The 25778-nt window shown below is 50.3% G+C and overlaps 1 protein-coding gene across 1 annotated transcript; it reads left to right on the top strand.

Moving 5' to 3' along the window:
• Positions 1 to 605: 605 nt before the first annotated feature.
• Positions 606 to 24229, top strand: yjefn3 (YjeF N-terminal domain containing 3). The gene is made up of 6 exons (XM_040184843.2): positions 606 to 1103; positions 15050 to 15158; positions 19828 to 19938; positions 22507 to 22620; positions 23091 to 23241; positions 23459 to 24229. The coding sequence occupies exons 1-6, from the start codon at positions 1036 to 1038 to the stop codon at positions 23653 to 23655; spliced, it is 750 nt and encodes a 249-aa protein (XP_040040777.1). The 5' UTR covers positions 606 to 1035; the 3' UTR covers positions 23656 to 24229.
• The last annotated feature ends 1549 nt before the right edge of the window (positions 24230 to 25778 follow it).

Raw genomic sequence — 25778 nt, 5'->3', positions numbered from 1 at the left:
GCAAAATAACAGCCGGTCCAAATGGTAACATAACGTAACATAAATTCTTCCACCGGCGTTTCTGCATCTTTTCTGCAGTTCATCGTGTGTAAGCAGTTTATGGAGCAGCACCAATAGTGCCTTTAACTTCTAGATGTGCGCGTGAGTCTTCATCCCCGCACGGTGACCGGTGCGGACTGAGCTGCAGTAGCACGTCACCGCCTCCAGGCGGCCGAGTGCGCCACATTCCTCCTCCCTAAACCGCTTTATTTGTGAATTGTTGCAGGAATGAGGATTTAGACCCTCCATCTTTGTATAAGTTCTCGGATTTAACCGTTAGTCCCGTGAAGAGACTTAATGTCCCCCGTAAGGAGGGAGGGAGAGAAAAGGCGCGACTGCAATAGAAGAAGAAAGTGGGCTGTTTGTCCCTGAATTCCTTAGCAGAGGAATGGAGCCATTGGGATGATATATGCTCCCCCCCCCCCCCCCCCCCCTCCCTCTAAATGAGAGGTGTCAATCACTCCGATTGTTGCTCTAGATTCTCCATCAGGGGAGCGTGATGGAGAGTGAGAGGGGAATTCGGGACGGGGGGGGCGGGTGACCAGCTATGATCGAGGCGGCCTGAGCCAATCAGCTGGCGAGCTCCCTGCCTCCTGCTTCCTAATTGGCTGCCCCCCCCCCCCCTCCTCCCTTCCCCCGCGCAGCTGATTCCCGGAGCCGGCTGGTTTTATTAGAGGACGATCCGGGACCACGGTGGGAGGGAGACAGACATTCAGAGACCTTATTCAGAGACACGGTGTCTCTCTGTGCGTGTAGGTGCGTGCGTGCAGCCGCCGGTAATTAGCTTCCAGCGTCGGAACCAATCAAGAGGCAGGAAGTCCATTTACATCCTCCGCTCGTCCCCAGAATAAAGAGGTTAGACGGCGCGCGGGATCCGACCCACGGACCCATCGGCTCACCCCTCGCCAGGTTTGCAGAGTTTGTGCCGGCTGGGAGAAAAACAACAACACCAACAAACAACAACAACCAACAGCAGCAAACAACCCAGAGCCCGCGATGGACAAGATGAACCAGAGCTCGGCGGAGGCGGAGGCTGAAACCATAGAACCGCTGCGGTACCTCAGGTAGGCGTGCACGTGCCCCGGGATTCCGATCCGGTCGGAAGGACCCGGATCCACGGGACGACGCGCGGGGGGGGGGGGCGCGTCACCGTGTTGCCCCCAGAGAGTCTTCATCTGGCATTCCGTTTGAAGCAGAGGGGGGAAAAAAACAGGGTAAAGGGAGAAACGGCAGATAAATAAATTATTTAAGCCGACGTGCTTGATGGCTGTACCCCCCCCCCCCCCCCCCCAAAAAAGAAAACTACTCGAATTTCCTTCCATTCGTCTCCACTGAAGCCTCAAATTGAATTACAGATATGAGCTCTCATTGAATCAGTGGGCTGCGTTTAATTGGAATTATCACGGACAGCCGATGGGTGAGTGTCTTCTCTGGGGGGGGGAGATGCTCCCAAGGGGTCCTGAGGTTAGAATGGAGACAGGTGGGCAGTTCTCCCCAACTGCGCCACACTCCCACTCCCACGTGCACTTATCGATGAATCCGTTTGTGTCCACTTACAGTTCCAAACAGCAGAGTGCACTCTGGCATTAAGTCACGTGGATCAGCTGTAAACAGGGTTTGACTGTTAAAAAACATTTATTTTTTTTATTATTCTTAAAATGCATGATTCTTTTCCCATGAAAAGGTCTCCAGCACCAGAGAGATTCTTGCGGGGGCCCCTGTTGTTGTTGTTGTTGTTGTTGTTGCACACAGCCAGCAGTGTTTGCTTTTCTGTCTTTTAATTTACTAAACATGGACGTGTTTTGTCACTGGAGCAAATGTCCCGGCTGCCTCTCCTCCTTCAGAGCGCTTCCGGCACGATGAACCTAATGCAGCACATTTCACATTTATTCACGCGAAGCCCGTGAATGATTTTACAACGCGCTTGTAAACATCTCCGCGGTAAACTGTCCTCGTGTGTTTTCAGCCTCTGTTTCAAAGTCTTCCCTTCATTGCCCCCGACGATGCGGCCATCGTCCCTCGGGGTCGACATATTGTTTCCAGACCTGCAAACACTTCCCTCGTGCCTCTTATGTAATCTCTTTTTAAATCGCGCCGTGGTCATTTATCGTATCAGATATTAATCAATATCCGGCAGACAGAGTAGCCGTTGTGGCAACTTGTTAAAGCAAAAGATTTGGCAAAGAAAGTAAATGAGACGAGATGATTACTGTGTAGAACTGTAAGCCTGGTGGGGGGGGGGGGTAAAAAAAAGCACCCAGAGGAGATAATGACATTATTCCCCGGAGACGCTGCGATAAAGCTGCTCAACCATCTGACGAATCGTGCATTACGCGGTGCATCGTCCCTCATCTCTCCAGCTGTTGGGCTGATGTGAATGGTTGGGGAAGGACTCATTTAGCCGTGCGCCTCCTAGTTCCAACAGGGGCGGAAACCAGCAGCGTGGCATTTCTATAACAACCTGTTTCTCAGAGCAACTTTTGAATTTAACAATCCGAGCCCTGCGGCACGTTTGTTCTCCCAGCAGCGACTGCGCCAGCACAACGTGTCGCAATGGTTCAAACCCACGCCACTCCACCTGTGAGGCCGCGCCCGGAGCCACGTCCGACTTCACCTGCTCAGCCATCGGGTTCCCCCGTCTCCCTTGGCGACGACGCATCCTGGGCTTCAGCTCCCCGCCATCCGTCCACCGCGGCGGTAGCTCCATTTGCCCCCCCCCCCCCCCCCCCGTGACAGCGCCGGTATTTATTTATAGGCCAAATGGAAAGATTGGGGCTGCGAGGCGGACTGGAGGGAGATCAGCGCTGCGTGTGGACATATTTTCCCTCCTTTCCGTTCCGAGCTGGAAGGAAATCCTATTATCCGATATCTGTCTCGTCGATCTAATCGCTGGTGACTGTTTTAACTCCCTCTTTCTTTCAGCTGGTGCTTTAATCCACCAGACCGAAAGATCTAAAGCAGAAAACCACTTCCAATCCGGTTTTGTTTAGTCTCCAGGCAGCAGCCTTTGTTAATGAATAACGCGCGAGAGGCCGAGCAAAGACGTCGTTCTTATCCGTCACTCTGTTCGCGTTGAACCTTTTTGGAAGGATTTCTAATTGTCATTAAGAGACACGGTGGAGGAAAACAATACACGTCCCCAAGGCGCCTCCACTTAAACATTTTAAAAAGAGTTTTTCTTCAGCTCGAGTCGGCTCGAGGGGAGAAGAGAGGCGAGCGCAAAGGTCAAGCTGTCCTGCAGATTGAAATGAACGACGGCAAATTGGGTCCGTTTATCTTCGCTCCGGGTTTTTGACACAAACACAATTTAACAAGCTGTCTGTTGGAACAGCAGCCGCCGTTAATGTGTGTGTGCGTGTGTGTGCGCGTGCATGAACATGCACTCATTAATACGGCCGGCGAAGAGACAGAAACCACCTCAAACGCCGTCTCGGGAGGAGATTGCTAATCATTTGGGCTTTAAATTGGCAGGACGGGGTCACAACGGGTCGAGTGTTCAGCCGCTTTCATCACGGCCTTAAACCTGTGTGATGTTTCTCTCCTCACATTTCTTCTCTCGACACGGAGCTTTTATGTTGGTCCCAAGTGGAATAACACAAACTGTGGTTTGAGGCTACACAACAACAACAACCGGTAACAAGTCCACGACTCACTCAACACAAAAAGGGACCATGTCTAATTAAAAGTCCTCGCTGTGCAGCGCAGGAATCCGTCGACTTGTGACTGTTTGTACTTCATGTGGAGGCCGAAGTCTTTCAGATCTCTTTTCCTTCTCAAAAGTATCAGAACTCCACCAGGATATTATTAGTGACACAGCGTTATTTCATTTGACAGGTTCCCAGTACGCCTCCATTAACTAACGCTAATTAAGCTATTATGCTGCTTCTCTGGGATCTTTCTATACATTTACTCATTTTTGCTGATCTTACAGGCGACACGCTTTCTTTTCTGTAATTCATTGATGACCCGTCACAATTAAACGAAACTCCTTTATTACAGACTTACTATTGAACATCACAGGTTTGAGGTGCATTTTCTCTTCTGTTAAATACATGATTAGTCCCCCGTTAACACACACTGAGAGTTGGTTTTATATTTTGTAAAAGGGCCTCATCCCAGAGCTGCATGTTACGATGCATTTACTCCATCGGGGCAAAATGTGTGTGGTGTGTGTGTGTGTGTGTGTGTGTGTGTGTGTGTGTGTGTGTGTGTGTGTGTGTGTGTGTGTGTGTGTGTGTGGTGTGTGTGTGTGTGTGTGTGTGTGTGTGTGTGTGTGTGTGTGTGTGTGTGTGTGTGCGCGCACTCACAAGCTCGTCTTCATCACCCGTGTCTGCCTAGCAACAACCAAAAGGTTGCCTCCGCGATGTTGCTAAGATACTTAAAGGTCACATAGGTCATTGCACAAGACCCCCAGTTACACGCGTTGTGTGTGCATGAGAGCGGGTTCTAACACACGCACACTGATGTGTGTTCTGGGGGTTTTAGAACCACAGCGGTTTGTTAAGACCCGGCTGCAAAGAGTGAGGCCTCGGATTCACACACCTGGATCGTGAGACTAAACCACGAGAGGAAATAAAAATAACTATTATTTTAAATTGTTTAATACACCACATATATACAAATATAATCAGGAAGGCTTCAGACAGATTACCCAGGACAAGGTTTGAGGCACAGTGTGTGTAAATGTGAGCTTTAGGGCACATGTGGGATGAATGTGTGCGTTTGTTTTATGTGAAACGATGATACTCGCGCAGGCTTCTGTGTGTGTGTGTGTGTGTGTAGACGGGAAGCGTTGCCCTCGTGTGTTTGTGGGATATTTATAAAGCCGACAGGCGTGAGAGGAGGAAGAAAAGATGGATTATACGGGTGCGCAGGTAGTTCAGACGTTGAGGGTTTTTTTAAAGAAGAAGGTATTGCGATTGCTGAAACTGTCGCCTTCTCTGTTCGGTTCCTTTCACAGCAATGAGGGAGATTTTCTGTAACTCCAGACCTCATCACCGCCCCTCAAACAGGCTGCAATTAAAGGGCAAAGGGAGCGAGAGGCTGTGTGCACATGAGCCCGTGCGCTTGTTCTTAAGAGGCTTTAGCGCGCAGGACTAATCCAAGCCACGTCCGGCGCCTCGAGCATCGATCATCTCCACGGCAACGATCTCCTTCCTCGAGTCCTTTGAAATAAAACCACGGGTACGTTTTCACCCCCCCCCCCCCCCCCGAGGAGCATTATTCGTTTTTTGGAGTTTTTGTTTTTCTCGCCCCCAGTCCGTTTCCCCTGCCGCTCGATAACCGACGTGACATTCCAGTTATTCCCCCCCCCACCCTCCAGGTACCCGTGACTCATTCCTCCGTTTACCGGCCTGCAGACTCTCGACAGGAAGCCGTGACCTTTTCTGTAGCGTTGGATGTCTATTTAAACCTGGAGAAGAAGTTTAGAGCTGCATAGAAACGTGGAATGGAGGGCGGCGGTAGATCGATAGTCATGTGAGACGCTTTCCTAATAAGGGTCAGAAATATCGTGATATCGGATTTATTTTTTCATAAATCTCAGCCCTCGGCTTGCAGCAATCTTCCAATGATCATACAAACGTGACGGCAGTGTCCCTGTTTGGGTCACGTGGCCTCGCTGGTTGTCAGAAGGGGGGTTGAGGGGGAGTCAAGGGGGAGGGTCATCTCCCTTCTCCCCTTGTGGGCGAGTGGTCGGAGCTATTCTGATGAATGTGAGTGGAGAGGGTTCTCATGGTGACAGAATGGGAGCGATGCCCACGAGCAGCTCGCCTCATGCCGTGTCCGCTGAAAGGAAATCCATGGGGGGGGGGGGAGAGGGAGGAGGAGAGGAGGTGCGGACTGACCAGAAAACCGAGAGAAGAAAACGGGTAATGAGATCCAGATGTGGAGGTGGTGTCGATTCCCACTTGTCACTCACGTCGGCTTCTTGCCAGTTGCCATAGAAACGAAGGGTGGCTCAGACATGCCGGGTGATGTTGCCGTTGACTCGGTGCTGTGAACCACAGCCTTAGCGCACACACGGGGGACGCGTTGACCCGTTGACCTGTTGACGTCCTCCCTCGGCCTTTGGCCCGATGGGATGACGTAGCGCTTTTATCAAGGACTCGCGTCGTTATGAACGGAAGTGAAATGACAGAAAGAGAAAACTGAACTCCGATTCGATTGTTGTGTTTCTTCTGTCTGCGGATGCATTCGTGTCCTCGGGAATTGAAACAACATTTGGTGTCCGTCCGTTGGCGTTGTGCTGCGACTGTTTATTCATGCGTGTTTTGTTCTCAGCATTTTGACAGCGTGCAGCCGGGAAGGCTTCCATAATTGTCCGTAATTGGGTCTGTTGTCTCGCTCTGCTGAGTCCTGATTGTGTTTGGTTCGCGGATCGCAGGACGCCGTCGCCGAATTCTGATGCCGTGAATACTCGTCTTCTGTATCGCTCAACGTTGCTGTTGTCGCACAAATTCAAGTTTTTGAAAGTCGAGATAAAAATGGAAACATTCTGCTTATGTGTTGATGAAGTTTTCTGCAAACCGTGGACACGTTGGACGTTGCATCTCGCTGGCAACAAAGCTGCCGCGTTGAGGTCATAAAAGACATCCTGGTTTCTGTTAAAATAAGAAGGTAACGTCGACGCTTTCGCAACTACCAGATCGTTACCTCGCGACTAATGAGCCTCTCGGCTCCCCGGCCGGCGTCCATCTTTCCGACGCGTAATAAGACGATCAGAGGAGGGAATTCCTGCACCTTTTGATGCTTTGACGGACAGAATCCCCCCGTGGCCTCTGGACCAGCGCGTTAGCGACAGGAGGTCGACAAAGGAAGCGGCCGGCTATCAACTAGACGCAAATGAAAGGAGGATTCATTATTCTACATCTGAACTTCTTCTTTTCTTTTTGTCAGAACCAGACGTCTACGTTTGTGGTGATGGTGACCAGGTACATTTTTCCTTCCGCTCCGATCAGCGAACATGAAGCCCAGAGGTCCGGCCATTAGGCTCGCCGACATGGGAGATGATAAGAGGCTTTCAATGTAGGACGGCAAAAGAAAACCATTATTTCTGAAGAGCGCAGCCTTGGCTCCAGAGGACCGGGGTCACTAAAGGCCACTCTCTCCTAACTGGCGAGCGGCCCGAAGAGGCCTCGGCCAATAATTGCTCCCCGCCGTGCGCCCCCAACGTGCCGCGTCACTCCAGCACGATCCCCAATTAGCCAGACGGCCACAGCGACCAGAGTGGGAGAAAAGCTTCAGACCAAAACCCTTTCGGCAAGTGATGCAAAGCCACTGATCGCAGCTTCCAGCGGCCCACCTGCAAGCTTCCGGCGGACGCTTCAACGTGCACAACATCGCACGCGCTCCGACTACCGGATGTGTTCTGATTCTGGTTCTGTTCGCTTGGGATTCTTTACTTTGGATTGGAATATTTAAAGTTAAAGTGTCTTTGACCCTCCTCTTGCCTTTTCGGAGACCCAGCGGGGGCGAGAGAGAGGAAAGTTAAACACGTTTGTCTCACTGAAGGTCGAGGTAGCCGGCGCTCAGGACAATTAATAACGTTCAATTCAGTTGCGCATATTAATATTCTAACACTGTTCTTAATGTTTTATATTATCCATTAAGGGTCAGTGGCTTTAGGCTGCGCATAATTGCTTTGACCATTTGTGCCCGTTGGGCGGGACATGAAGGCTTTGCTTGAGCAAAAAAGTTACTAACTTTATATGAGCTTTATTGACGCTGAGGTGACTTCACAGCAGTGGAAGCGGCGATGGCGGATCTCCTCATTCATGTCGGTCTGGTTGAACACGCTGTAGTGACAAGAAGACGCCCATCTACGAATAGAAGCTAACGGCCATTTGTGTGTGTGTGTGTGTGTGTGTGTGTGTGTGTTGCCTCCACATCACACCTCTGCGGTGGGCCTCTCGCACACCAGCACCTCCTTCTCCTCCTGCTGCTGTTGCTCTTTCTCCTCCTAATCTTTTTCGAGGGAGGTGAGAAGGCTTGACTGTACACACACTCGCGCGCCCCCACGCAAACGCACAAGTGGCATGTGTGCATGACGGAGCGTGTGTGCCTCCCCCCCCCTCCCAGGCTCCCCGAGCTGTGCAGCTTGTGTGACATTCTGTGTGGAATGTTTGGGAGGTGCCACAGGTGCCACAGTGCAGTGGAGCCTGCCACTGGCAGCCGGAGGTTACAGCTGCCGCCATCGGGCATCATCACCCCCGTGCATGCACACGCACGCAAACACGCATCCCATCGTTGGTGCGAAAGGTCGGCAGAATGCCAGTTGGTTCTGTGGCCCCTGTCATGGTTCCTCCCACCGCTGCGCTCATCAATTATGCACAACCTGCGTCGGCACGCGCTCGCATGTGTGCGTGTGCGCGTGCACGGGGGGGCGTTGTTGTGTCAGAAACAAGACCTTTCTTTGTGCGAAGGCCCGTGGCCGAACGTGTGAGGCCCGGAGACGTTGGAGGCTCATTAAAGTGCTCTCGGCTGTGCGCCACTAATTGCCTTCCAGTTGTCCCGCCTGCCTCATGTCCCTCATGAAACTGTCCCCAAGAGGAGAAGACACACACACACACAGGATGGTTCAGTGGAAACAGCGCAATTTCATTTATGCAGAGGGAGTTCAAAGAAGGTGTTGGAGGGTTTTCAGCAGCACCCCCCCCCCCCCCCGCGTCATCGCCTCGGGAGTCTCAGAAGCCACTTGGTGAGATGTTGAAGCAGAATTACTGCTTTTATTTCCGCCCTCGTTTTGGATTTGAGTGGTTTTAACCTTGACCTGAGAATAGAACAAGATGGACGATACAATCCTAAATAAATGGTCCTTTTTTCTTCCTTCCTTCCTTTGACAGCTGAACGTTGCCCCACTCCAGCAGACACCGTAATTGGAACCTGCAGTCGACGACACGGCGTCACCGTCTGGTTTGAAGTCTCTGCCGAGTCGTCTACCGAATCCCTTCTGCTGATTATTTCTTCCTGCTGCTTTAAATGGAGTTCTGCGTCGGATGCGGTCGACCACGCCGTTGTCTTTCTCCCCCCGCGTGGCTCCCGGGGGGGTTCAGTTCAGACGTTCCCTCGGTAAAGAATGGAAATCACCTCGGAGAAAACTTCTGCACCTCTATTTTTGAGGAGAAAACCTTGTTGTGCTGGGAATCGCTTTTGATGCGTTCTCTTCTTGAACCTGCACGGCCAAATGCTCCTCTGTGGTCACACGCTACACGCTACACGCTACACGCTACACACTACACAGCAGTGGTTGCATGTTTAATGGAGCCTCTTTAGTGGATTATGTTAATATGCTCGCGGTGGCAGAATTAACAAGCGATTTACTTGCGCGTTTTGAATATTTTGTGCGTTTGTCTTTATCATGAGGGTATTTGGGGGTCCGGTGGTCACACACAGTGACCCGTCTCTCAGACCCACAACACGGACTGCTTTCTGGATCCAGACATCCCCGACCCATCTGCCATCCGCGTCGGTTGCCGTGGCAACTACTTGGGCGGCTGTAACGCCGTCCCGTCTCCAAGCAGTCGTGCTGTGAAGTTGTTGTGCTAAACATCTGTGTGTGTGTGTGTGTGTGTGTGTGTGACAGACCTCCGGGAGGAAGAATGAAAGGAAGGGAAATAAAAGAAACGCATCCCTGCTTCGTGCACAATGTGTGCTGTTGAATTACCACAATAAATTCCATTCAATTGCGACGAGTAGTTTATCTGCAGCTCTCATGAGCTTATACGATGTATTATCAATATATTATACACAAAGATAAAATACTTGATTATTTTCTCACTGAAGCTTTGCTTCTCAATACTTTTCCTTTAGACAAGATTATATGTTTATAATAAGCAGGTCCTGATTAACGTTGTGCGCGAGCTTTCATTGATAAACATATTTTATCTGTGAATCTATTTGCTTTATCGATATATAAATGCCTGTTGTCATAAAGTGGATTCTCCGCTATCAGTTCCCAGTCAACGTTATCCACGTAATGAGGGGGGGGGGGGGGGGGGGGGTCTCAGTTTACGGCCCCTGAGAAAAACATCTAATCAGCCGCACACAGCCGAAGGGGGCTCGGGGAGGAAGATGGTCGCGGCAGGCTTTCATTAGTCTGAATTTAGCCTTCGTATCTCAGCGGTGCTAATTATGCCTTGTTGCTTTCTGCTCCTCTCGTCTGCTGCCTCTCCACCTTCCCCATCCGCCCTCCACCTATTCAGCCCGCAATAGTCACCATCGCTCTTCTGCAGCTGATTCGCTCAGTTTCCCCCTTTTTTTTGTTTAATACATGCGCTGAAGAGCAGTGGCGGTCGTCCCTCTCCCAGGTACGGCCGGCTGTGACACATTAATCATATGAATATGAGACAAATCAAAGACTGATGATGATGATGATGAAGTCAAAGTGCCCCCCCGTCTGTGTGGGCCTCCTGACCAGCATCTTCTCAAAGCAGCGTTGAGCGACAGTTTGGATTTTTCCCAAAGGTCCAGCTCTCCGCTCAGCGACATTGGCAGGAAATGTTCTGTTGTGGACGACGGCATCGCAACATCTACCTGCGCAGCAGCAACCGCGTTGTTGACGATTGTTGCTTCTACTTAATATTTATAGAATTAAAAACAAACAAAAACAAATCATCGGTAATGTGGCTCAGGCGACTGAGTGGATATAAAGAGGCATAATTCATTTTTTTTGTTTCTAGCGCGCTCTCTGTGAGACTCTGAAGCGTTGTTGCCATGGCGCCCGGGCAATCCATAAGTGGCACGCCAGGGAAGAGAATGAGGTCACCTTACAGATGGGCCGCCATCTGCTGGCTGCAAAGAACGCCATGGAATGCATCGATCCCGTTCAGCAAACGCGGTGAGCGCTCCCAGAAGACGTCGACATGTGGATTCAGCCGGCAGGTCTCTGTGGTCACCGACGGACGTCCTAGACGATTGCTCTTGTGCGTCTGCGTAGGGAATGTAAAAACGCGGAGATGACGACGGCGGCGGTGTCACCTGTGGCTGCAGGCGAATGTGGCTTGGTGCTCCGGTTCGTCCACGGCCCGGTGGTACCTGGTGGTACCTGGTGGTGCCCGGTGGTACCTGGTGGTGCCTGGTGGTGCCCGGTGGTACCCGGTGGTACCTGGTGGTGCCTGGTGGTACAAGTGAGCGATGAGAGCGAGAGGCAGGAGCCACTCATTGGTATTATCGAGAGACCGGATGTGAGGAACATGAGCAGACGGCTAAACTGATTAAGGCTGATCTGAAAGAACGATGCTAGAAGACATCATGGATGTCTCTGTCTCTCTGACACACACACACACACACACACACGCTACTTAAAGCCAGTTGAAAATGATCGCTAAAGTGAATCACGGCACAGTGATTTGATGAGAGTTGAGCAGCATGAAGGGGCCCATGCTGGGCACTTAGAATGGGACCATATGGAGACGGGGGGGTGGGAGGGGGGGGGGCTGAGGCTGTTTATGAGACACTCTCACCACGGCGACACCTGCTCCTCCTGGACATCAAATCATGCACAAGGAAGCATGAAGCGCGTCCAACGTGTGCGTTTAAAATAGCGAGCACTCGTGGCATTGGGTGCTTTTTTTTTTTTTCTCCTCGCAGTCGTTTGAATTGTTATTCTCATTTGTACCGACAAATGCACTGCCCCCCCCCCCCCCCCTCTCTATACCCCCACATCGCACCTTCCCCCTGTACATCGGCTCTTGGCTGGATGCTGCAGGGCTTCCTGGAGGGACACGCCGGGAGTCGTGACTGAAGATGAAAGGTACCCCGAGATGACACGTATAAAATGAGTTGTGCTACACCTGCAAAGGCTGATGATCTGGTTTTAATTGGAGGGGGGGGGGGGCGTCATTCTGGCACTTCCTTCGAGCGGCCCGGCTTGGCAGAACATACGCTTAGCTGTCTACCAGCTTGATGCCAAAATTCTGAGCAAAAGCTTTTAGCTGGGGGGAGAAAAAGGCCGCGTCCGTGACAATGAGGTAATGGGTAATGGATGAGAAAGGGGAAGAGATGAGAAAAGTTGGATCAAAGGGGAAAGCATCAGTGAGGAGAAATGAGAGGGGGGGGGGGGGGAGGAGGAGGAGGAGGAGGAGGAGGTCCATAGTTAACATGCTTCTGAGTAACAGTAGGAGGTGAAGCTGTTGGTTTCCGCCGGTTTCAACGCTGAGGAGGTTCTACAGATATCGTCCTCTGCGTCAGACTGAGTGATTCATTCCAGAGACGCGCCACCGTCCCCGGTGACTGAGACGCTCTCGGCTGAATCATCGTGAGGCAACAGGTGAATGAATATGTAAACGCCACAGATTAGTACTGTGGAGAGGGCAGAAACATACATAAAACATGCCAGCATATCAACAGCTTCTTTCATGTAGCACTTAATCCCTGTTCGAAAGGCTTAAAGGTGTCATCGGTTGAGTCTTGAGCGGAGCGGGGTGAGGGGACAATTTGTCCTCGAGAACCCGCTTTATATGTTGAGTATTGGAGACATTCGACCGACATCATCTGTCTCCGTTAAAACTCCACAACACAGAAGTGCACCCAGAGAGCCGCCGAGTGCGATATTTCACCTTGAGTTATTCTCATCACACCCGGCGAGCGGCCTGCACAGGTGCAAACCAGGCAGAGCGAGGGAGGGAGGGAGGGAGGGAGGGGGCGTGAGACCTGACTTCCAATGTCCCTCCTGCGATGCTGCGAGGAGGCTTCACAGCCGCAGGCGTCGCGCCGAGCGTTTGACTGGCTGACGTTGCGCCTTCAATTTAACACGTTTGTCTGTGGGTGGGGGGGGTTCCAGTGGATTCGGTGTTGTATTCGACAGGTTCGTAAGTTGCTTTATCTTCTGCGTGAGCTGACGAGGAAGGACGCACAGCTTTCTTCCGCACGTGCATGTTGCACATTTTGCATTGTGAGTCTCTTTTCTTTACGCCCATCTATTATCTACACGGTTGTTTTTCTTCTCAGCGGCCTTCCACTCCTCGCTGCTGCATTTTCCTGGCGTGCCCCCTCCCACCCCCCCCCCACCCCCCCCGGGGACCATTAAAGTTTCATTTCATCTTATCTCATGCAAGGTAAACAGACTCATTAAGTGAGTTGTGATCACAGTTGTGCGCCGCTACGATGGAGGTAACACTCTGCGGGGGCACATGACATGTAGCATGAGGGAAATCAGCCCTCTCCCTGGGGGGGGACGCAGCTGCACGGCCGAGGCCTCAGCTGCAACACAAGCTGACGCTCGAAAGCCCTCGTTTCTCTTTAGCTGCCCTGTAAACGCCTGCGCGCACACACACACACACGCGCACACACACACACGCACACACATCTGGTTCAATCAAAGATCAGAGTTGCACCTGCTTTCCCTCAGAAGCAAAGCCTGGTGGGTTTGCACGCGTGTGCATTTTCCCCAGCGTGCTCCGGTAGTCTGAGGGGGCGTTGGGCCTGAAGGCGCTGCGTCTCTCCTGGACGCCGTCCCTGCTGAACGCCCACCGCCACTTTGCCCTCGTCGGGAAATGTGAAGGATGGACAGTTAAGTGGTGGTTTCAGCAGCAGCATCATTGTTACTGTGATAACGGCAGTCGTGCACTCAGAGTCCTCCGCCTGCCCGCGGCGGCACGGCGTGTTCAGGGTGTCAACACGAATCGGATTTCCCGGCCTCCGTTTTGAACGGAACACCCCGTCTCCGTGTACAATCAATTTGACTCGATTAAAGGGCCCCGTGGACCCGGGTGAACTTTGCAAAGATCAACTTGTCACAGGGACTCAGGAAACATCCCCGAGGGGGGCCGGGGGGCCGGGGGGGGGGGGGCAGCTGCTGCTCCACCGGCTCAGGTAAATGCCAGAAACCCCACTTGGAAATACACTGGCTGACACACACACACACACACACACACACACACACACACACACACACACACACACATACACACACTGCTGCGTATTAAAGGAACACAAGCAGGCTTAGCTTTAATCACACTGTCAGCACAGAGGATACGCAACGAATGAATGTGTGCACTTTATGCAGATACACACACACACACACACACACACGCAGACGCACACAGGGTAACCCAGATATTCAGATACAGCTCCTTTACTATAATTGTTGCTCCTGGAAATGGGATCTGAATAACTGTCGAGCGGGAGGAGCCTAATTACAGTATTTCTACTAAACGCGATTCTTTTATTACTCTTCCGTTCATGCAAATGTCTCATTTTAAGTACGTAACAGCGTCTGGCTTCATCAAGAGATCATTTAATGAGCAGTGGAGTGACTCTTAAGTTCGTGCCACATATTGATCTTGTGCATCAACAGCTCTGCTCTTGTTGGGAGTAGTTCTTTATTTATTAGTGTGGACCAAAATAAACAACAGCATCATATTTCAGCTGCAGAGTCCATGTTGCGGTTTTTATGCAGAGCAGCGTTGTTCTTATTGCTCTGCAGTACCGGCGAGCACCACCAGGTGTCTGTAGAGTTAAAGGGATGTTCTCAAAGAAACAAGGATTGGACACCAAATGAAGACCTTCAAGGTGATCATCATCTCCCCCGTTCACTCTAAAACACACACACACACACACACACACACACGGGCCTTCACGCTGAAAGCATCCGCAGGCTCCAATGGACCATCATTGGTCACAGTGTCGCATGCAGAGAGAAGCCAGAGGACGCAGAGGGTCAATGAGGACAACATGATGCAGGATTAGATTAACAATGTTATAACTGATGCTCAATCAAGTTGTGTTTGTATACACGCAACACAGGCGCTTTTAATATTTAATCAGTAGTATATTTATATCCTCAGTTAGTTTCTACTCTGTGGCTGTTTGGGTTCGGAACTGTAACTGGAGGGGTCTCCGGGGGCCTCCTGGTGGGATCCCAGAGGCCCGACGTGTCGTATGTTGGTCACATTTCACTTCACTCGCGTAAATACATTTTTTTTTTTTTTTATGTGCATCATCGTTCCCAGTGATTCTTTTTGTGTCCCCCCCCGCTGTGAATAACACCGTCTTCCTCTGTGTCCGACAGCAAAGGGGAGGCGGCGGCGATCGAGACGGAGCTCCTGAGGGACTACCGGTTCGGACAGCAGCAGCTGATCGAGATCTGGGGGCAGGCGTGCGCCCTCGCCATCACCAAGGTAGGCGCCACTCCCGTCCCCCCCCCCCTCCCTTCGTCGTAGGCGGCCGTGTGTTTGTTCCTGTATGTGGTTTTACCCTCACGCCGTGCACAGAAGTGGCGCGTGCCGTTGGCCGGATGCTGCTGTTCGTGTCCTGTAAGGTCGACGTTAGTTTGTGGTTATTTATATAAATATATATTTTTTCCAGTCTTAGTTAACCCAACATCTTTGTTTAACCTTATCAAATTAGTTTGTCGCCTTACGCAAATTTATAATTCTGATACATTCAACAGAAACATTCTTATTTATTTATTACAGATTTACTATTTGTTGTGAAATTAACTTTTTAATGTGATGTTTTGTGCTGCAGGCTTTTATCTGTTGTCCTTTAAACCAGCAGTTGCCATTTACTGTAATTGTGTGTGTGTGTGTGTGTGTACACTCACCATTCTTTATTTTGTGTTTTCCATGAATTGAAGGGATTTATCTTCTCTGCAGCTGCGCTCTTTCTTTGTATTGAAACATTACAACAAATAATCCGACTAAAAGGAGCCACGCAATTTCTTTTTAAATGAATGTTCTTTTCGGTGCCAAGTCCTCCGACCGACAACCTCAACCAACGCGATGCTGCGCATCGGCCTTCACAAAACAAGAACCCACGCTAAACCATCAAAGAGGGCAAAAGGTCACAGCTGCTGCTGCTCACACTTTCCTATTTCGCATTAACTTCCACCCCCGAGATGTCTGATTACCGCGTGGAGGAAACGCTCTAACGCTCTGTGACATTAAACCTCCGAGCGTTGGAAGCGGCTCACCTCTGGGCAGAGCACCCGGGCCCCCTCCGGGGCGGGGGCTCCTCTCCTCCGGGGTCTGGACTGTGTCGGGCCAACGGTGCGTGTGTGCGTGCGTGTGTGCGTGCGTGTGTGTGTGTGTGTGTGTGTGTGTGTGTGTCTCTCTCCAGCCAAACCAGGAGGAACAGACGTGCAGACGTGCAGCATTCTAACACATGACGTACTTACGTTAAGACCAGCGATGGGGTGCTGAACCCAACAAACTAGTTTTACTGCTTAAACTTAAAGATAATTGAGGATGGAGGGTTGGAAATGCCAAAAGCTTTTAAAGAGCATGAATAGAAAAAAAATAAATAAATACAAACAACGTATCCGTGGTTCGCAGTAACTGAGCAGCTCAATGGGACAAAAGCATATTGTAATATTACTGTTTGTCTGCTGGGTGTGTAAATAAATAAGCAACATGTGCTTCACATATACTTTATAAGGTGGTAATGAGTCAATATTGTATTTGCAGCTTTTACAAACAAAGGAACCGTTAATGCCGGTTTCACCACGGTGTGATTTTAGTCATCATTGCATTCATGCCTGCTGTCGATTTTATGCATCTATCGTGTTTCGATTTTATAGAAATTCTTATTAAACACTGGAACCTCGCAGTGTTCCACCGACTATAGTGACATCACTGCTATTTAGGGGGGGGGGATTACAGCAGGAGGAGACGCAGGCTGTCGGGTTTCACCTCCTTCCCTGCCGGCCTGCTGCTCGTTGGCTTCCAAAGTACACGGCAACAAATAAGCATGTGCACGAGGTCGCACGCAGACACACACACACACACACACACACACACACACACACACACACAACAACACCTCCGGCTGCCAGAGAGATTATCGGTCTTTTGTAAGTAAATCTTTTACTGTTCCAACAGCCAGCAGGTCCAGACTGTCTGTCTGCGCGTCCGTCCGAGTGGAGACGGGAGACCTTTCTGTGACCACACCAGTAAATGAATTAATAATTATACTTTAACCTCTGGTACAAATATCAAAAGGCGTGTTTTTCCTGCATGTAGGAGTCAGTGCGTGTTTCAGGTTGATTTCAAAGGGGCCTCACACTTTAAGTGTCTGTTTTTAAAGGTTATGTACTAAATAATTTGATAATAATAATTTTTAGAGCAATAGATGAACGGAAAACTTTTCAGGTGGTTCCGTTTGTTGACAGCAAACAAAGAAACGTCTAAAAAAACAAAAAAAAAACAAACCATCTGTCTGCACTTTTCAAAAAAACACCATAAATATCTTTCTGGAAAACACTTCAACAAGATTATTAACCTGCGACTGAATCGTAAAACCTTGTTTATACGAAACTATATCGGGAAAGCACGTCATTTGTTGCCAAGGCAGTTTGAGCTGCCTCAAAAATATTGATATAAAAGATTACTGCGTAATAAAGTGTATCAAAGTATTCCGGTCTGTCATCACTGCCGACTGAAGCTTTAGTGCGTTTTAGGCTCCATGTGTGTGTTTTTTCTCTCCCAAAGACTCAACACACCGGTTTTATCCGTCGTTTAAACGGCAACCGAGCGATTAGCCAATCAGCGCCGGGGGGGGGGGGGGGGGGGCGGGACCGATGCCGTCCACACGCCTTCGCTTCCCGCCGCGTCTTTTTGTTGGCGTGACCTCCTCTACTTTCCTCTGACCTTCCACGTTCCACAGTGACCGTAACACAAAGCTCTTTACTGCAACCGCTTTTGGCTCCAAATGCAAATTGGGAAACGGATCAGAAACGCTCTCCGTCTCCTCTCCGCGTCCGAGTAAAATGCGTTGGGATGGATGGACGGTTATTGCTGTCCCTTTTGCGGCCGCTAATGGTTTCAGCAGCAACCCGGCGTTTGATTTCACAGATCCTCCAGACGGCTTTTAGCTTTGAGAGGAAAGCGCTTTTGTTCGTTGCTCGTGGCGGTCAGAGGAGATCCAGAGAGAAGAGGAACCGCGCTCAAATTAAAGCATTTAAAAAAAAAAAATCCATTTCAGGAGTCTGGAACAAGCTGTAAATCAAACAGTGACATGCGTATTTTCTTCACCCCCTCATGAAGATGTAACGGGGAACGCATTGAGAGTCACGTTAGCTCTCTTTGTGTTTTTCGTTACGAGGGTGTTTTGCATTTCTTTTTTTTTCTTTTTTTTTCTGGCCGACGATCCACCAGAAGCTTCATCGCGAGAGGTGACCGCTTTCGCGACGCAACGCAGTCATTGGATCCATCGTCACTGGATCCTCATTGCTCCCCCTGGTCTTTTACTCCAGTCAAACGACGCCTCTCCGGGGCGAGTTCACGGTTGGGGGGGGGGGGGGGCAGCGCTGTCGGAGGCGCTTAGCCTTTAATAGCTGGTTGCAGTAATTGCACTCAGCGTTGCCCTCTCGGGAGCAGGCTAAGAACACAGTGCTTGACGTTATGACACACACACACACATAGACGCACACACTCACAGAGGGGGCCACTTAAAATGAACCCAGTTGGATTAACATCAGATTACAGTGTAAAACTCACTAAGAGCTTCTGTCTCATTAGATGTGAGAAGGAAAGACTGTGAGTCTCGACTCGACTCGACCCCCCCCACCCCTGCTCCTCGCTCCTAATATTACCCCCCCCCCCCCTCCTCCTCCCATGTGATGATTTCTGTTATGATGGAGGTAACTGCTGACGTCCATCGCTCTCTTAGATGCACTCCGAGTCTCGTTATATCCCACTAGACATGTTCCTGCTCCTCCACATGAACTTCCTCCTGCAAGAGGACACACGAGTGGAAGTGGAAGTAAATGGATTTCGTGGAAGAACTGCGGCCTACTTCAAGCTGCTCTACGAACTTTGGAGGTCAAGGGTCAACAGCGCACCAACCTTTTTTATATGACAACCCGAAGGTGATCACTTAAATGGCATTGCTGTTACTCGATAAAACATTTACGGGCGACTGAAAAGGAGTGAGGACTTTTAAATGACGGCGTGGCTACCTTTTGAATTACAGGATATTTACAAAAATACCTCGTTTGCTGCGATATATATTTATGAGGACCCACATAAAAAGAAGGCCAGCAATAAAGGTCTTTACTAGGAGGAGCTCATTATCTGCCCCTGCATTCAAAGGCTGTGATTTAAAGCGTTTCTGAGGTGAACTGCACTCGTAGACTATTTAGGGATGGTGACGGAACTGGGCTAATTTGAATTTACGAGACGTGCTCGGATGCACGGTGAACCGTCTCCTTCTGGAGCTCCTCGTCCGCGAGGCGCAGCGATGAACAGTCATTCTTTTTATAACGGAATCGCGCACAAACTCTCCATGAACACCTTGGTTGAAGAATCCGTGGAAAAGGCCACAGACACCTCCGGGGCCTTTCAGTAATGAGCGTTACTAAGAGAACACGCGCACACACACACACACACACACACACACACTCAGCTCGTCGGTAGCTGTTGCAGATGGAAAATTAACCACTCAGGTTGACAGTTCGCCCGTTCCTCAGCAGGGACGGCGTCCAGGAGAGACGCAGCGCCTTCAGGCCCAACGCCCCCTCAGACTACCGGGCTCGTTTAAGAAGGTGCGGGCTGATTTACAAGGGATTATGTGGCCAGCGTTGCGAGGCGCTGGCTGCAGCACCGGCCCGGGACGGAAAAGTGCATTACACACACGGAAGCGTCCCGCGGCGAGGACACGCTGCTGCTTTTTTTTTTTCCACCCGCAGCCCCGGGGTTGTTGTTTTTTTTCCGGGGGGGGGGGGGGGGGGGTAGACAGACAGAAGAGGCAAACGGAGCCCAGTGCCTTTTGCCCCCTCGCCTGGAACGCCTGGAATGCTGCCGGTCGGATGGATTGAGGTGACTCTCTGTGTTCCTGTCTCTCCACCAGGCCTTCCCGCTCAGCTCTCTAGCCAAGAAGCAACCCACGGTGCTGGTGATCTGCGGCCCGGATCAGAACGGCTCCATCGGCCTGGTGTGTGCCCGACACCTGCGCATGTATGTAAGTAAACTACAGCCGTCCGCCATGGGTGGAACCCGAGACAACGGGCCCCCTAAAGGGCCCCACTACCTCTCCTACAAACAGTGGGAAAAAGTCATTTTGTGTGTCTTTGTGGGCTGTTTTTGTCGTTGCTTTGCGCAGTTGGTGGTTGTTTTTCACCCTTTTTAGAATAGTTTCTTTTGCAGCTTTGTTCATCTGGTCTGTCGGTGGTCTTTTCGTGTCTCTTCCCTTGTTGGTACGTGTCTGTTTGTGCGGCGTGAGGTCCTGCGGAGGCCACCCCCGAGCGCATTCGCCCCCCCTCGGCCTGTACAGTAATCCATCAACGGCAACAACCGCTCCAGCCTCCATTATGTTCAACCGCACCACAAACAATCCATCGGAAAACAAAGTGTGGTGCTGACTGAGTCGATGATGTCACCCCTAGGAAACTTCAACTCGCATCGGGACCCCCACACGGGCCCCTCCGCGCTTCCCCCCTCGGGCTCCTGTAAACGGCCTCGGAGCAGTTATCCCATTACGCTCCCCCCGCAAGGGCACTCAGACAGCCGTGATGTCATGCCGTCGTTACTCTCGTTAAAGCCGTCTGCTATGATGTCATGACCGAGCAGTCTGCCCCTCCGGCCGCACGCCGCACGCCGGCTGACATTCGGACGTTTCGAGACGGATGGTTTTTGAAAAAAAAAAAAAAAAACACATTACAGACCCGACAAAAAAAAAAAAAAGGGAGGCTGTTTCTCACAGTTCATTTCAGTTCTCGGCGCTGTTGACTTTGTTGGACGGGAAATGTTGGATATGTGTTTTCTGGATCTTTGCTTTGGAGCGGACTGCATCTGTACACTTTACCACATGTCTCTGACACGCTTGATTTACTGTGCATTGATAGTTTTTATTAAAACCATGTTGGACGGCTCCCTGCGGGGCGTCTCTCTCTCTCTCTCTTCCCTCTGTCTTTTTCCTGCTCGAGGCCAAGGACACGAGGTTAGAGGTCAGCTCCCGGGGAGATTTATAGATTCCGCATTCCAGAAGTTGGGCTCATCCAGAGCGCTGAGAAAAAACCAAAACAATAAGACACGTCTTTTTGCGCGGATCTATTTGTGTCTGGTGTTTTCACCGTCTGCTCGTGTCTCACCCCGTGACTCTTGTCACCTGTCGGCAGACATTTGACTTCATCTTGAAATGAGCGTTTTTATCATTGTTACTTCCAGAATGACTGCGCTTTGCAGCAGGCCGGCCGGGATCACACAAGTCTGACCGTCAGCAACTCTTGATGGTGCGATGTGATCGCTGTCAGCAGGAAGACGTGCATGTGGTCGTTGACACGCACACACGGCGATCAGATCAAGGAAAACGGGCCATACGTGTCCACAGAGTTATGTCTGCAGCTGTCATGCATCGTATGTATAAATACATATATTCCGTCATCAAAGCTAGTGTTGAAAGAGTATAGGAAAAAAAACAGAGGACGTGATGTCCTGTTTGTCTCGCTGTGTTCGTCGCTGCATGATGTCACGACAATGATGATTAGCATGAATGACACGAAAGCCTTTGTTGCACAACCTTAAAGCAAAAACATGACAAAGGAAACCTGCTCATGTGGATTCATTCCTATACGAGTTGCATTTAACTGTCTCATATGTACAGTTATTATAAACCTTCACACAGTCCAGTCATTTAAGTTGTCAACAGTCATTTGAAAAGGGCTTAAAACAGCCACTATGATTCAGTAAATGGTTCATTTTTTGTTACCATCCAACTGACATTCTATTTATTTCTGAAGTATTAGGCACCAGAGCGGAGTATAAAGTCGTATTCTCACCGCGTGTTTTGACACTCTGGTCACGTGTCAAAGTGTCGGCCGCTTCACCAGTTAAAGACTCGAGACGCCGTCAGAGAGAAGGAAAGAAAAAAAAACCCCACACAGCCTTGTTTCTGTGTCGCGCCTCATTTCGACGGTTCCTTTCGTTTGATACGGTTAGATGGTTGTTGATGAGGTCAAGGGCACGGCGAGGGGGGGGAGGGACACACGCACATTGTGTTAGAGGTGGAGATGTTGAGCTCACGATGGAGATGAGGTCAGGTGATGCTGACGTGACAGATCACTTCTTTTGTCTATAACTTTGTGTGTTTTTTCCACTGAAAAACACCAGATGATGAGCCTGGTTGCCGGGATGCAGCGTGACATTTGTCTTCCTCCTCTGGATGACAACGTTTGCTCTTAACAACCAGTTTTGTTTTAGGGTTTGTGTTTGACGCGGTGTAAAGGTCAGGGGTCGCAGGTGCTTCCTGCTGAGCATCCCCAGACCTCTTCACCAGCGGGTGTCTGGATTTCTACTCCTCCACAGCTCCCGGTTCATAAGGGAAGTATTCATTCTGGAGACGGAGCGTAGAAAACCACAACGTCTGACCGGCTGTCATCGGCGTTTTCTCGGGGAAAATGGATCAAACACATTGTTGGCGGGAATCGCAGGCTGTCGTCTCAACATAGCGTAACCTTTTTTTTCTCTATTTTTGTGTGTGTCCCCCCAACGTCTTCTGTCCCGTGTTCCTCCACCGCCTGATCTCACACAGGAGTACGAGCCCACCATCTACCACCCTCAGCGCTCCTCTCAGAGTCTACACCAGGACTTCACCGTCCAGTGTGAGAAGATGGACATCCCCTCCCTCTCTTACCTCCCCACAGAGGTCAGCAGCGTTCTTGGAGAGCGGCGCGTTCTTTCAGCCACGTTGCTGATTGCAGACGTCGCATGAGAGCTCAATGAGGAGCGATTGTGAGCGGCCGGTGTATTGAAAAGAGGGTCAAAGTTCACAGAGTAGCGGCGTAGGGGCGGATGGGCGGGTCCGTGAAAACTTCTAATTCCAAAACACAATCTTTCAACACAGTTTCTGCACAGCAGGGACTTCGGCAGGAATGTAAGATATCTGCTCATAGTGGAATATGTTCCGAGGGTGAATATGTATACAAGCCGGGTAGCTTAGCTTAGCACAAAGACTGCAAACACAGGCAAACCGTTAGCCCGGCTCTATCCACAGGTGACACAATCCGTCCAATGAATTCATTAATTGGTAATCGTTTTAAGTGAAACTGATTTCTAGATGACCAGATTTACTTTTTTACTCCTCCAATTGTTCACGCCGGGCTCCGATCTGTTCAGGTGCAGCTCATAAACGATGCCTACAACCTGGTGATTGATGCCATGATGGGCCCGGATGCCGACTGTGCCAACCTTAGAGAGCCCTACCCCGGCATTCTGGTCACCCTGAAGCAAATCAAGATCCCCATAGCCAGCGTGGATGTGCCCTCAGGTAGGTGGTCGCACAAACCGTGGACATCGCGCCCGCAGGCTCACAAACACAAACTTGATGAATGTCCTCCAGGCGGCTCCACGACGAGGACAGATCTTAAATAACAGCCGGCTCGGTGTGAGCTCTTCGCACACCGGATATATACCGCCGCATATACTCCTCACCATCCTCCTCGCCTTAAACTCCTCTCCTTCTTCTCCTTCTCTGCCTTCCTCAGGTTGGGACGTAGAAGAGCCGAGTCAGGACGGCATTAACCCAGAAGTTCTCATCTCACTCACAGCGCCGAAGAAGTGCGCCATAAGTTTCTCTGGAAAGCATTTCTTAGCCGGGCGGTTCCTCCCCTACGACATCCAGAAGAAATACGACCTGAACCTCCCAGACTACCCCGGCACAGACTGTCTCATAGAATTGTAACATATGGGAAACGTAAGACCAAGAGTGACCACTCCTCGATTTTTAAAACAGTACAGTTGATCCCTTCTATTGTTTTGTATTTTTTAGATTGTTATTGTGATTTAATGTTTAACAGCTCGGCCGTGTCCGGCTGCACGTTAGCCGAATGTGCCGTTGAGCTACAGTAGAAGGATAACATTTAGAGTCAAGTCTTTTTAGGGAACGGCATGAGTTTTTGCGTCAGTCTACTTGTAAAAGCTGTAGCATCACACTGGTTACTTTGCAAAAGACAGGAATTTCTTCAGAGAGATGAATTTTCTATTAACCACTGGGATGTTGTTTTTTTTCTTTCTTTAAAACTTTTTTAATGTTCATGTTCGGATGCTTTTGCGTTTAACTTTCTACTGAAATGTGCTGCTGAGATTAAGTGTTGTGTATGAGGGGCCATTCTGTTTATTAACATATTATTAACATAGTGTATTCGGTTACTTTAGTTAACCTGCACTTCTGCATTGCTTTCGTTTAATTTATTCATTAGCTGTTACAAAAAGGCCCAGACAGTTCTCGTTGTCAATAAAAAACAACTCTTGGAGCATTCTGTTTGTTGTGTTCCTTCATGTCAATCCGCAGGGCTGTAACACCACCTAATGGGATGTGAAAAGGTGGAGTAGTGACAAACCTACAGAGGATCGCAGACCAACTCTGCAGTTTCCATGGAGCCCGTGAGGCTTTTTTTTCCATCGTTGTTTGGTTTTTCACCTTGTGTCCAGCAGATACGATGCTAATAAACCACTGAGACTGAAAAAAGTCACAGCATGGAAATTACAAAAAATAAGTCACAGCATTTAAATTTGAAAAGAAGTCTGTGTTAAATTTGGAAAACAAGTTCTAGCAAAGAATTTGGTATAAAGGTCCTGGCATTTGGTATAAAGGTCATAGCTGTCACGTCTGGACCCTGGAAGGAGACTCGGACTCAGGATCAGAGCTTCCAATCTTTCTTTATTTTTAAAGGACAGATAGTAACTATGTTCCGGGACAAATCTAAGTGGGAATTCCGAAGACAGGCAGTAGGTCGGCAACGCGGGAGGCAACAGATGGTTCTGGTCCAGGGGAATAGGCAGGTTCGTGGTCAGAGGCAGGCGGAAGGTCGAGTCACAGGTTCTAAGGGGTTTAGGGGTAGATAATCAAAAAAGCGGTTCAGCAGAGAAGTGTACATTCAATACCTCACAACCTGCCCGCTGCGTCGGGCTGCTTTTATAGGTATTTCTCTCTCGCAGGTGTTTAGAATTCCGGTGATTGACTCCGGAGGACGCGTTCTTTGGCTCCCCCTAGTGGCCTCCTGCCGTCACGCTGGGGTTGAGACCTCACAGAGCCCCCTCCTCCACGGCCGGCTCCTGACGGTCGAGCCACTGTAGACGGCGGGCGACCCCGCGGGCGAGGTGCAGGGCGATCCGGGCGCATCCGATGAAACTCCTCTATTAGTTCTTGGGAGAGGACATCCCGGGCCGGGATCCATGATCGTTTTTCAGGGCCGTATCCTTCCCAGTCCACCAGGTAATGGAGGCCGTCCCGCAGACGTTTGGAATCCAGCACCGCCGTGATAGCGTATGCCGGACCCCCATCTATCTCCAGTGGGGCAGGTGGCGTTGGTGTCGGTAGAGATGGATGGAGAGGGCTAGCATGGACAGGCTTCAGAAGAGACACGTGAAATGCTGACGAGATTCGATAATGTTTAGGTAGAAGCAGTCGGTAGGTTACCGGGTTTATGCGATGGGTGATTTTGAATGGTCCGATGTATCGTGGCCACAGCTTCCGGCAGGGCAGACGCAGCTTCAAGTTTCTCGTGGATAGCCACACCCTCTGACCCGTTTGGTAGCTGGGAGCGGGCCGGCGTCGTCGGTCTGCGAACTTCTTTTGCGTGCTGGCGGCTTGGCGGAGGTGACGATGGGCGGTCTCCCAGACTTCGCCACTGCGTTGGAACCAGTCCTCTACGGCCGGTACGGGACCGGGCCTAGTGTCCCAGGGAAACAATGGGGGCTGGTATCCCAGCACACACTGAAACGGGGTTAATCGTAATGACGAGTGGAATGTAGAGTTCTGTGCGTATTCTGCCCAGGCCACGTACCGGGACCAATCATGTGGAT

Source organism: Gasterosteus aculeatus, chromosome 8, assembly GCF_964276395.1.
Source record: "Gasterosteus aculeatus chromosome 8, fGasAcu3.hap1.1, whole genome shotgun sequence".
Classification (NCBI taxonomy): Eukaryota; Metazoa; Chordata; class Actinopteri; order Perciformes; family Gasterosteidae; genus Gasterosteus; species Gasterosteus aculeatus.
Note: the sequence above shows the minus strand (reverse complement) of the source record. Positions and strands in the feature narration are given on the sequence as shown.

Bases quoted from the DNA above. Each gene is read 5' to 3' on its own strand.
- yjefn3 (XM_040184843.2), top strand. From the start codon at position 1,036: ATGGACAAGATGAACCAGAGCTCGGCGGAGGCGGAGGCTGAAACCATA. The intron at 19,939-22,506 runs GTAAGTAAACTA...GATCTCACACAG, and splicing joins CCCGACACCTGCGCATGTAT to GAGTACGAGCCCACCATCTA. The intron at 23,242-23,458 runs GTAGGTGGTCGC...TGCCTTCCTCAG, and splicing joins CAGCGTGGATGTGCCCTCAG to GTTGGGACGTAGAAGAGCCG.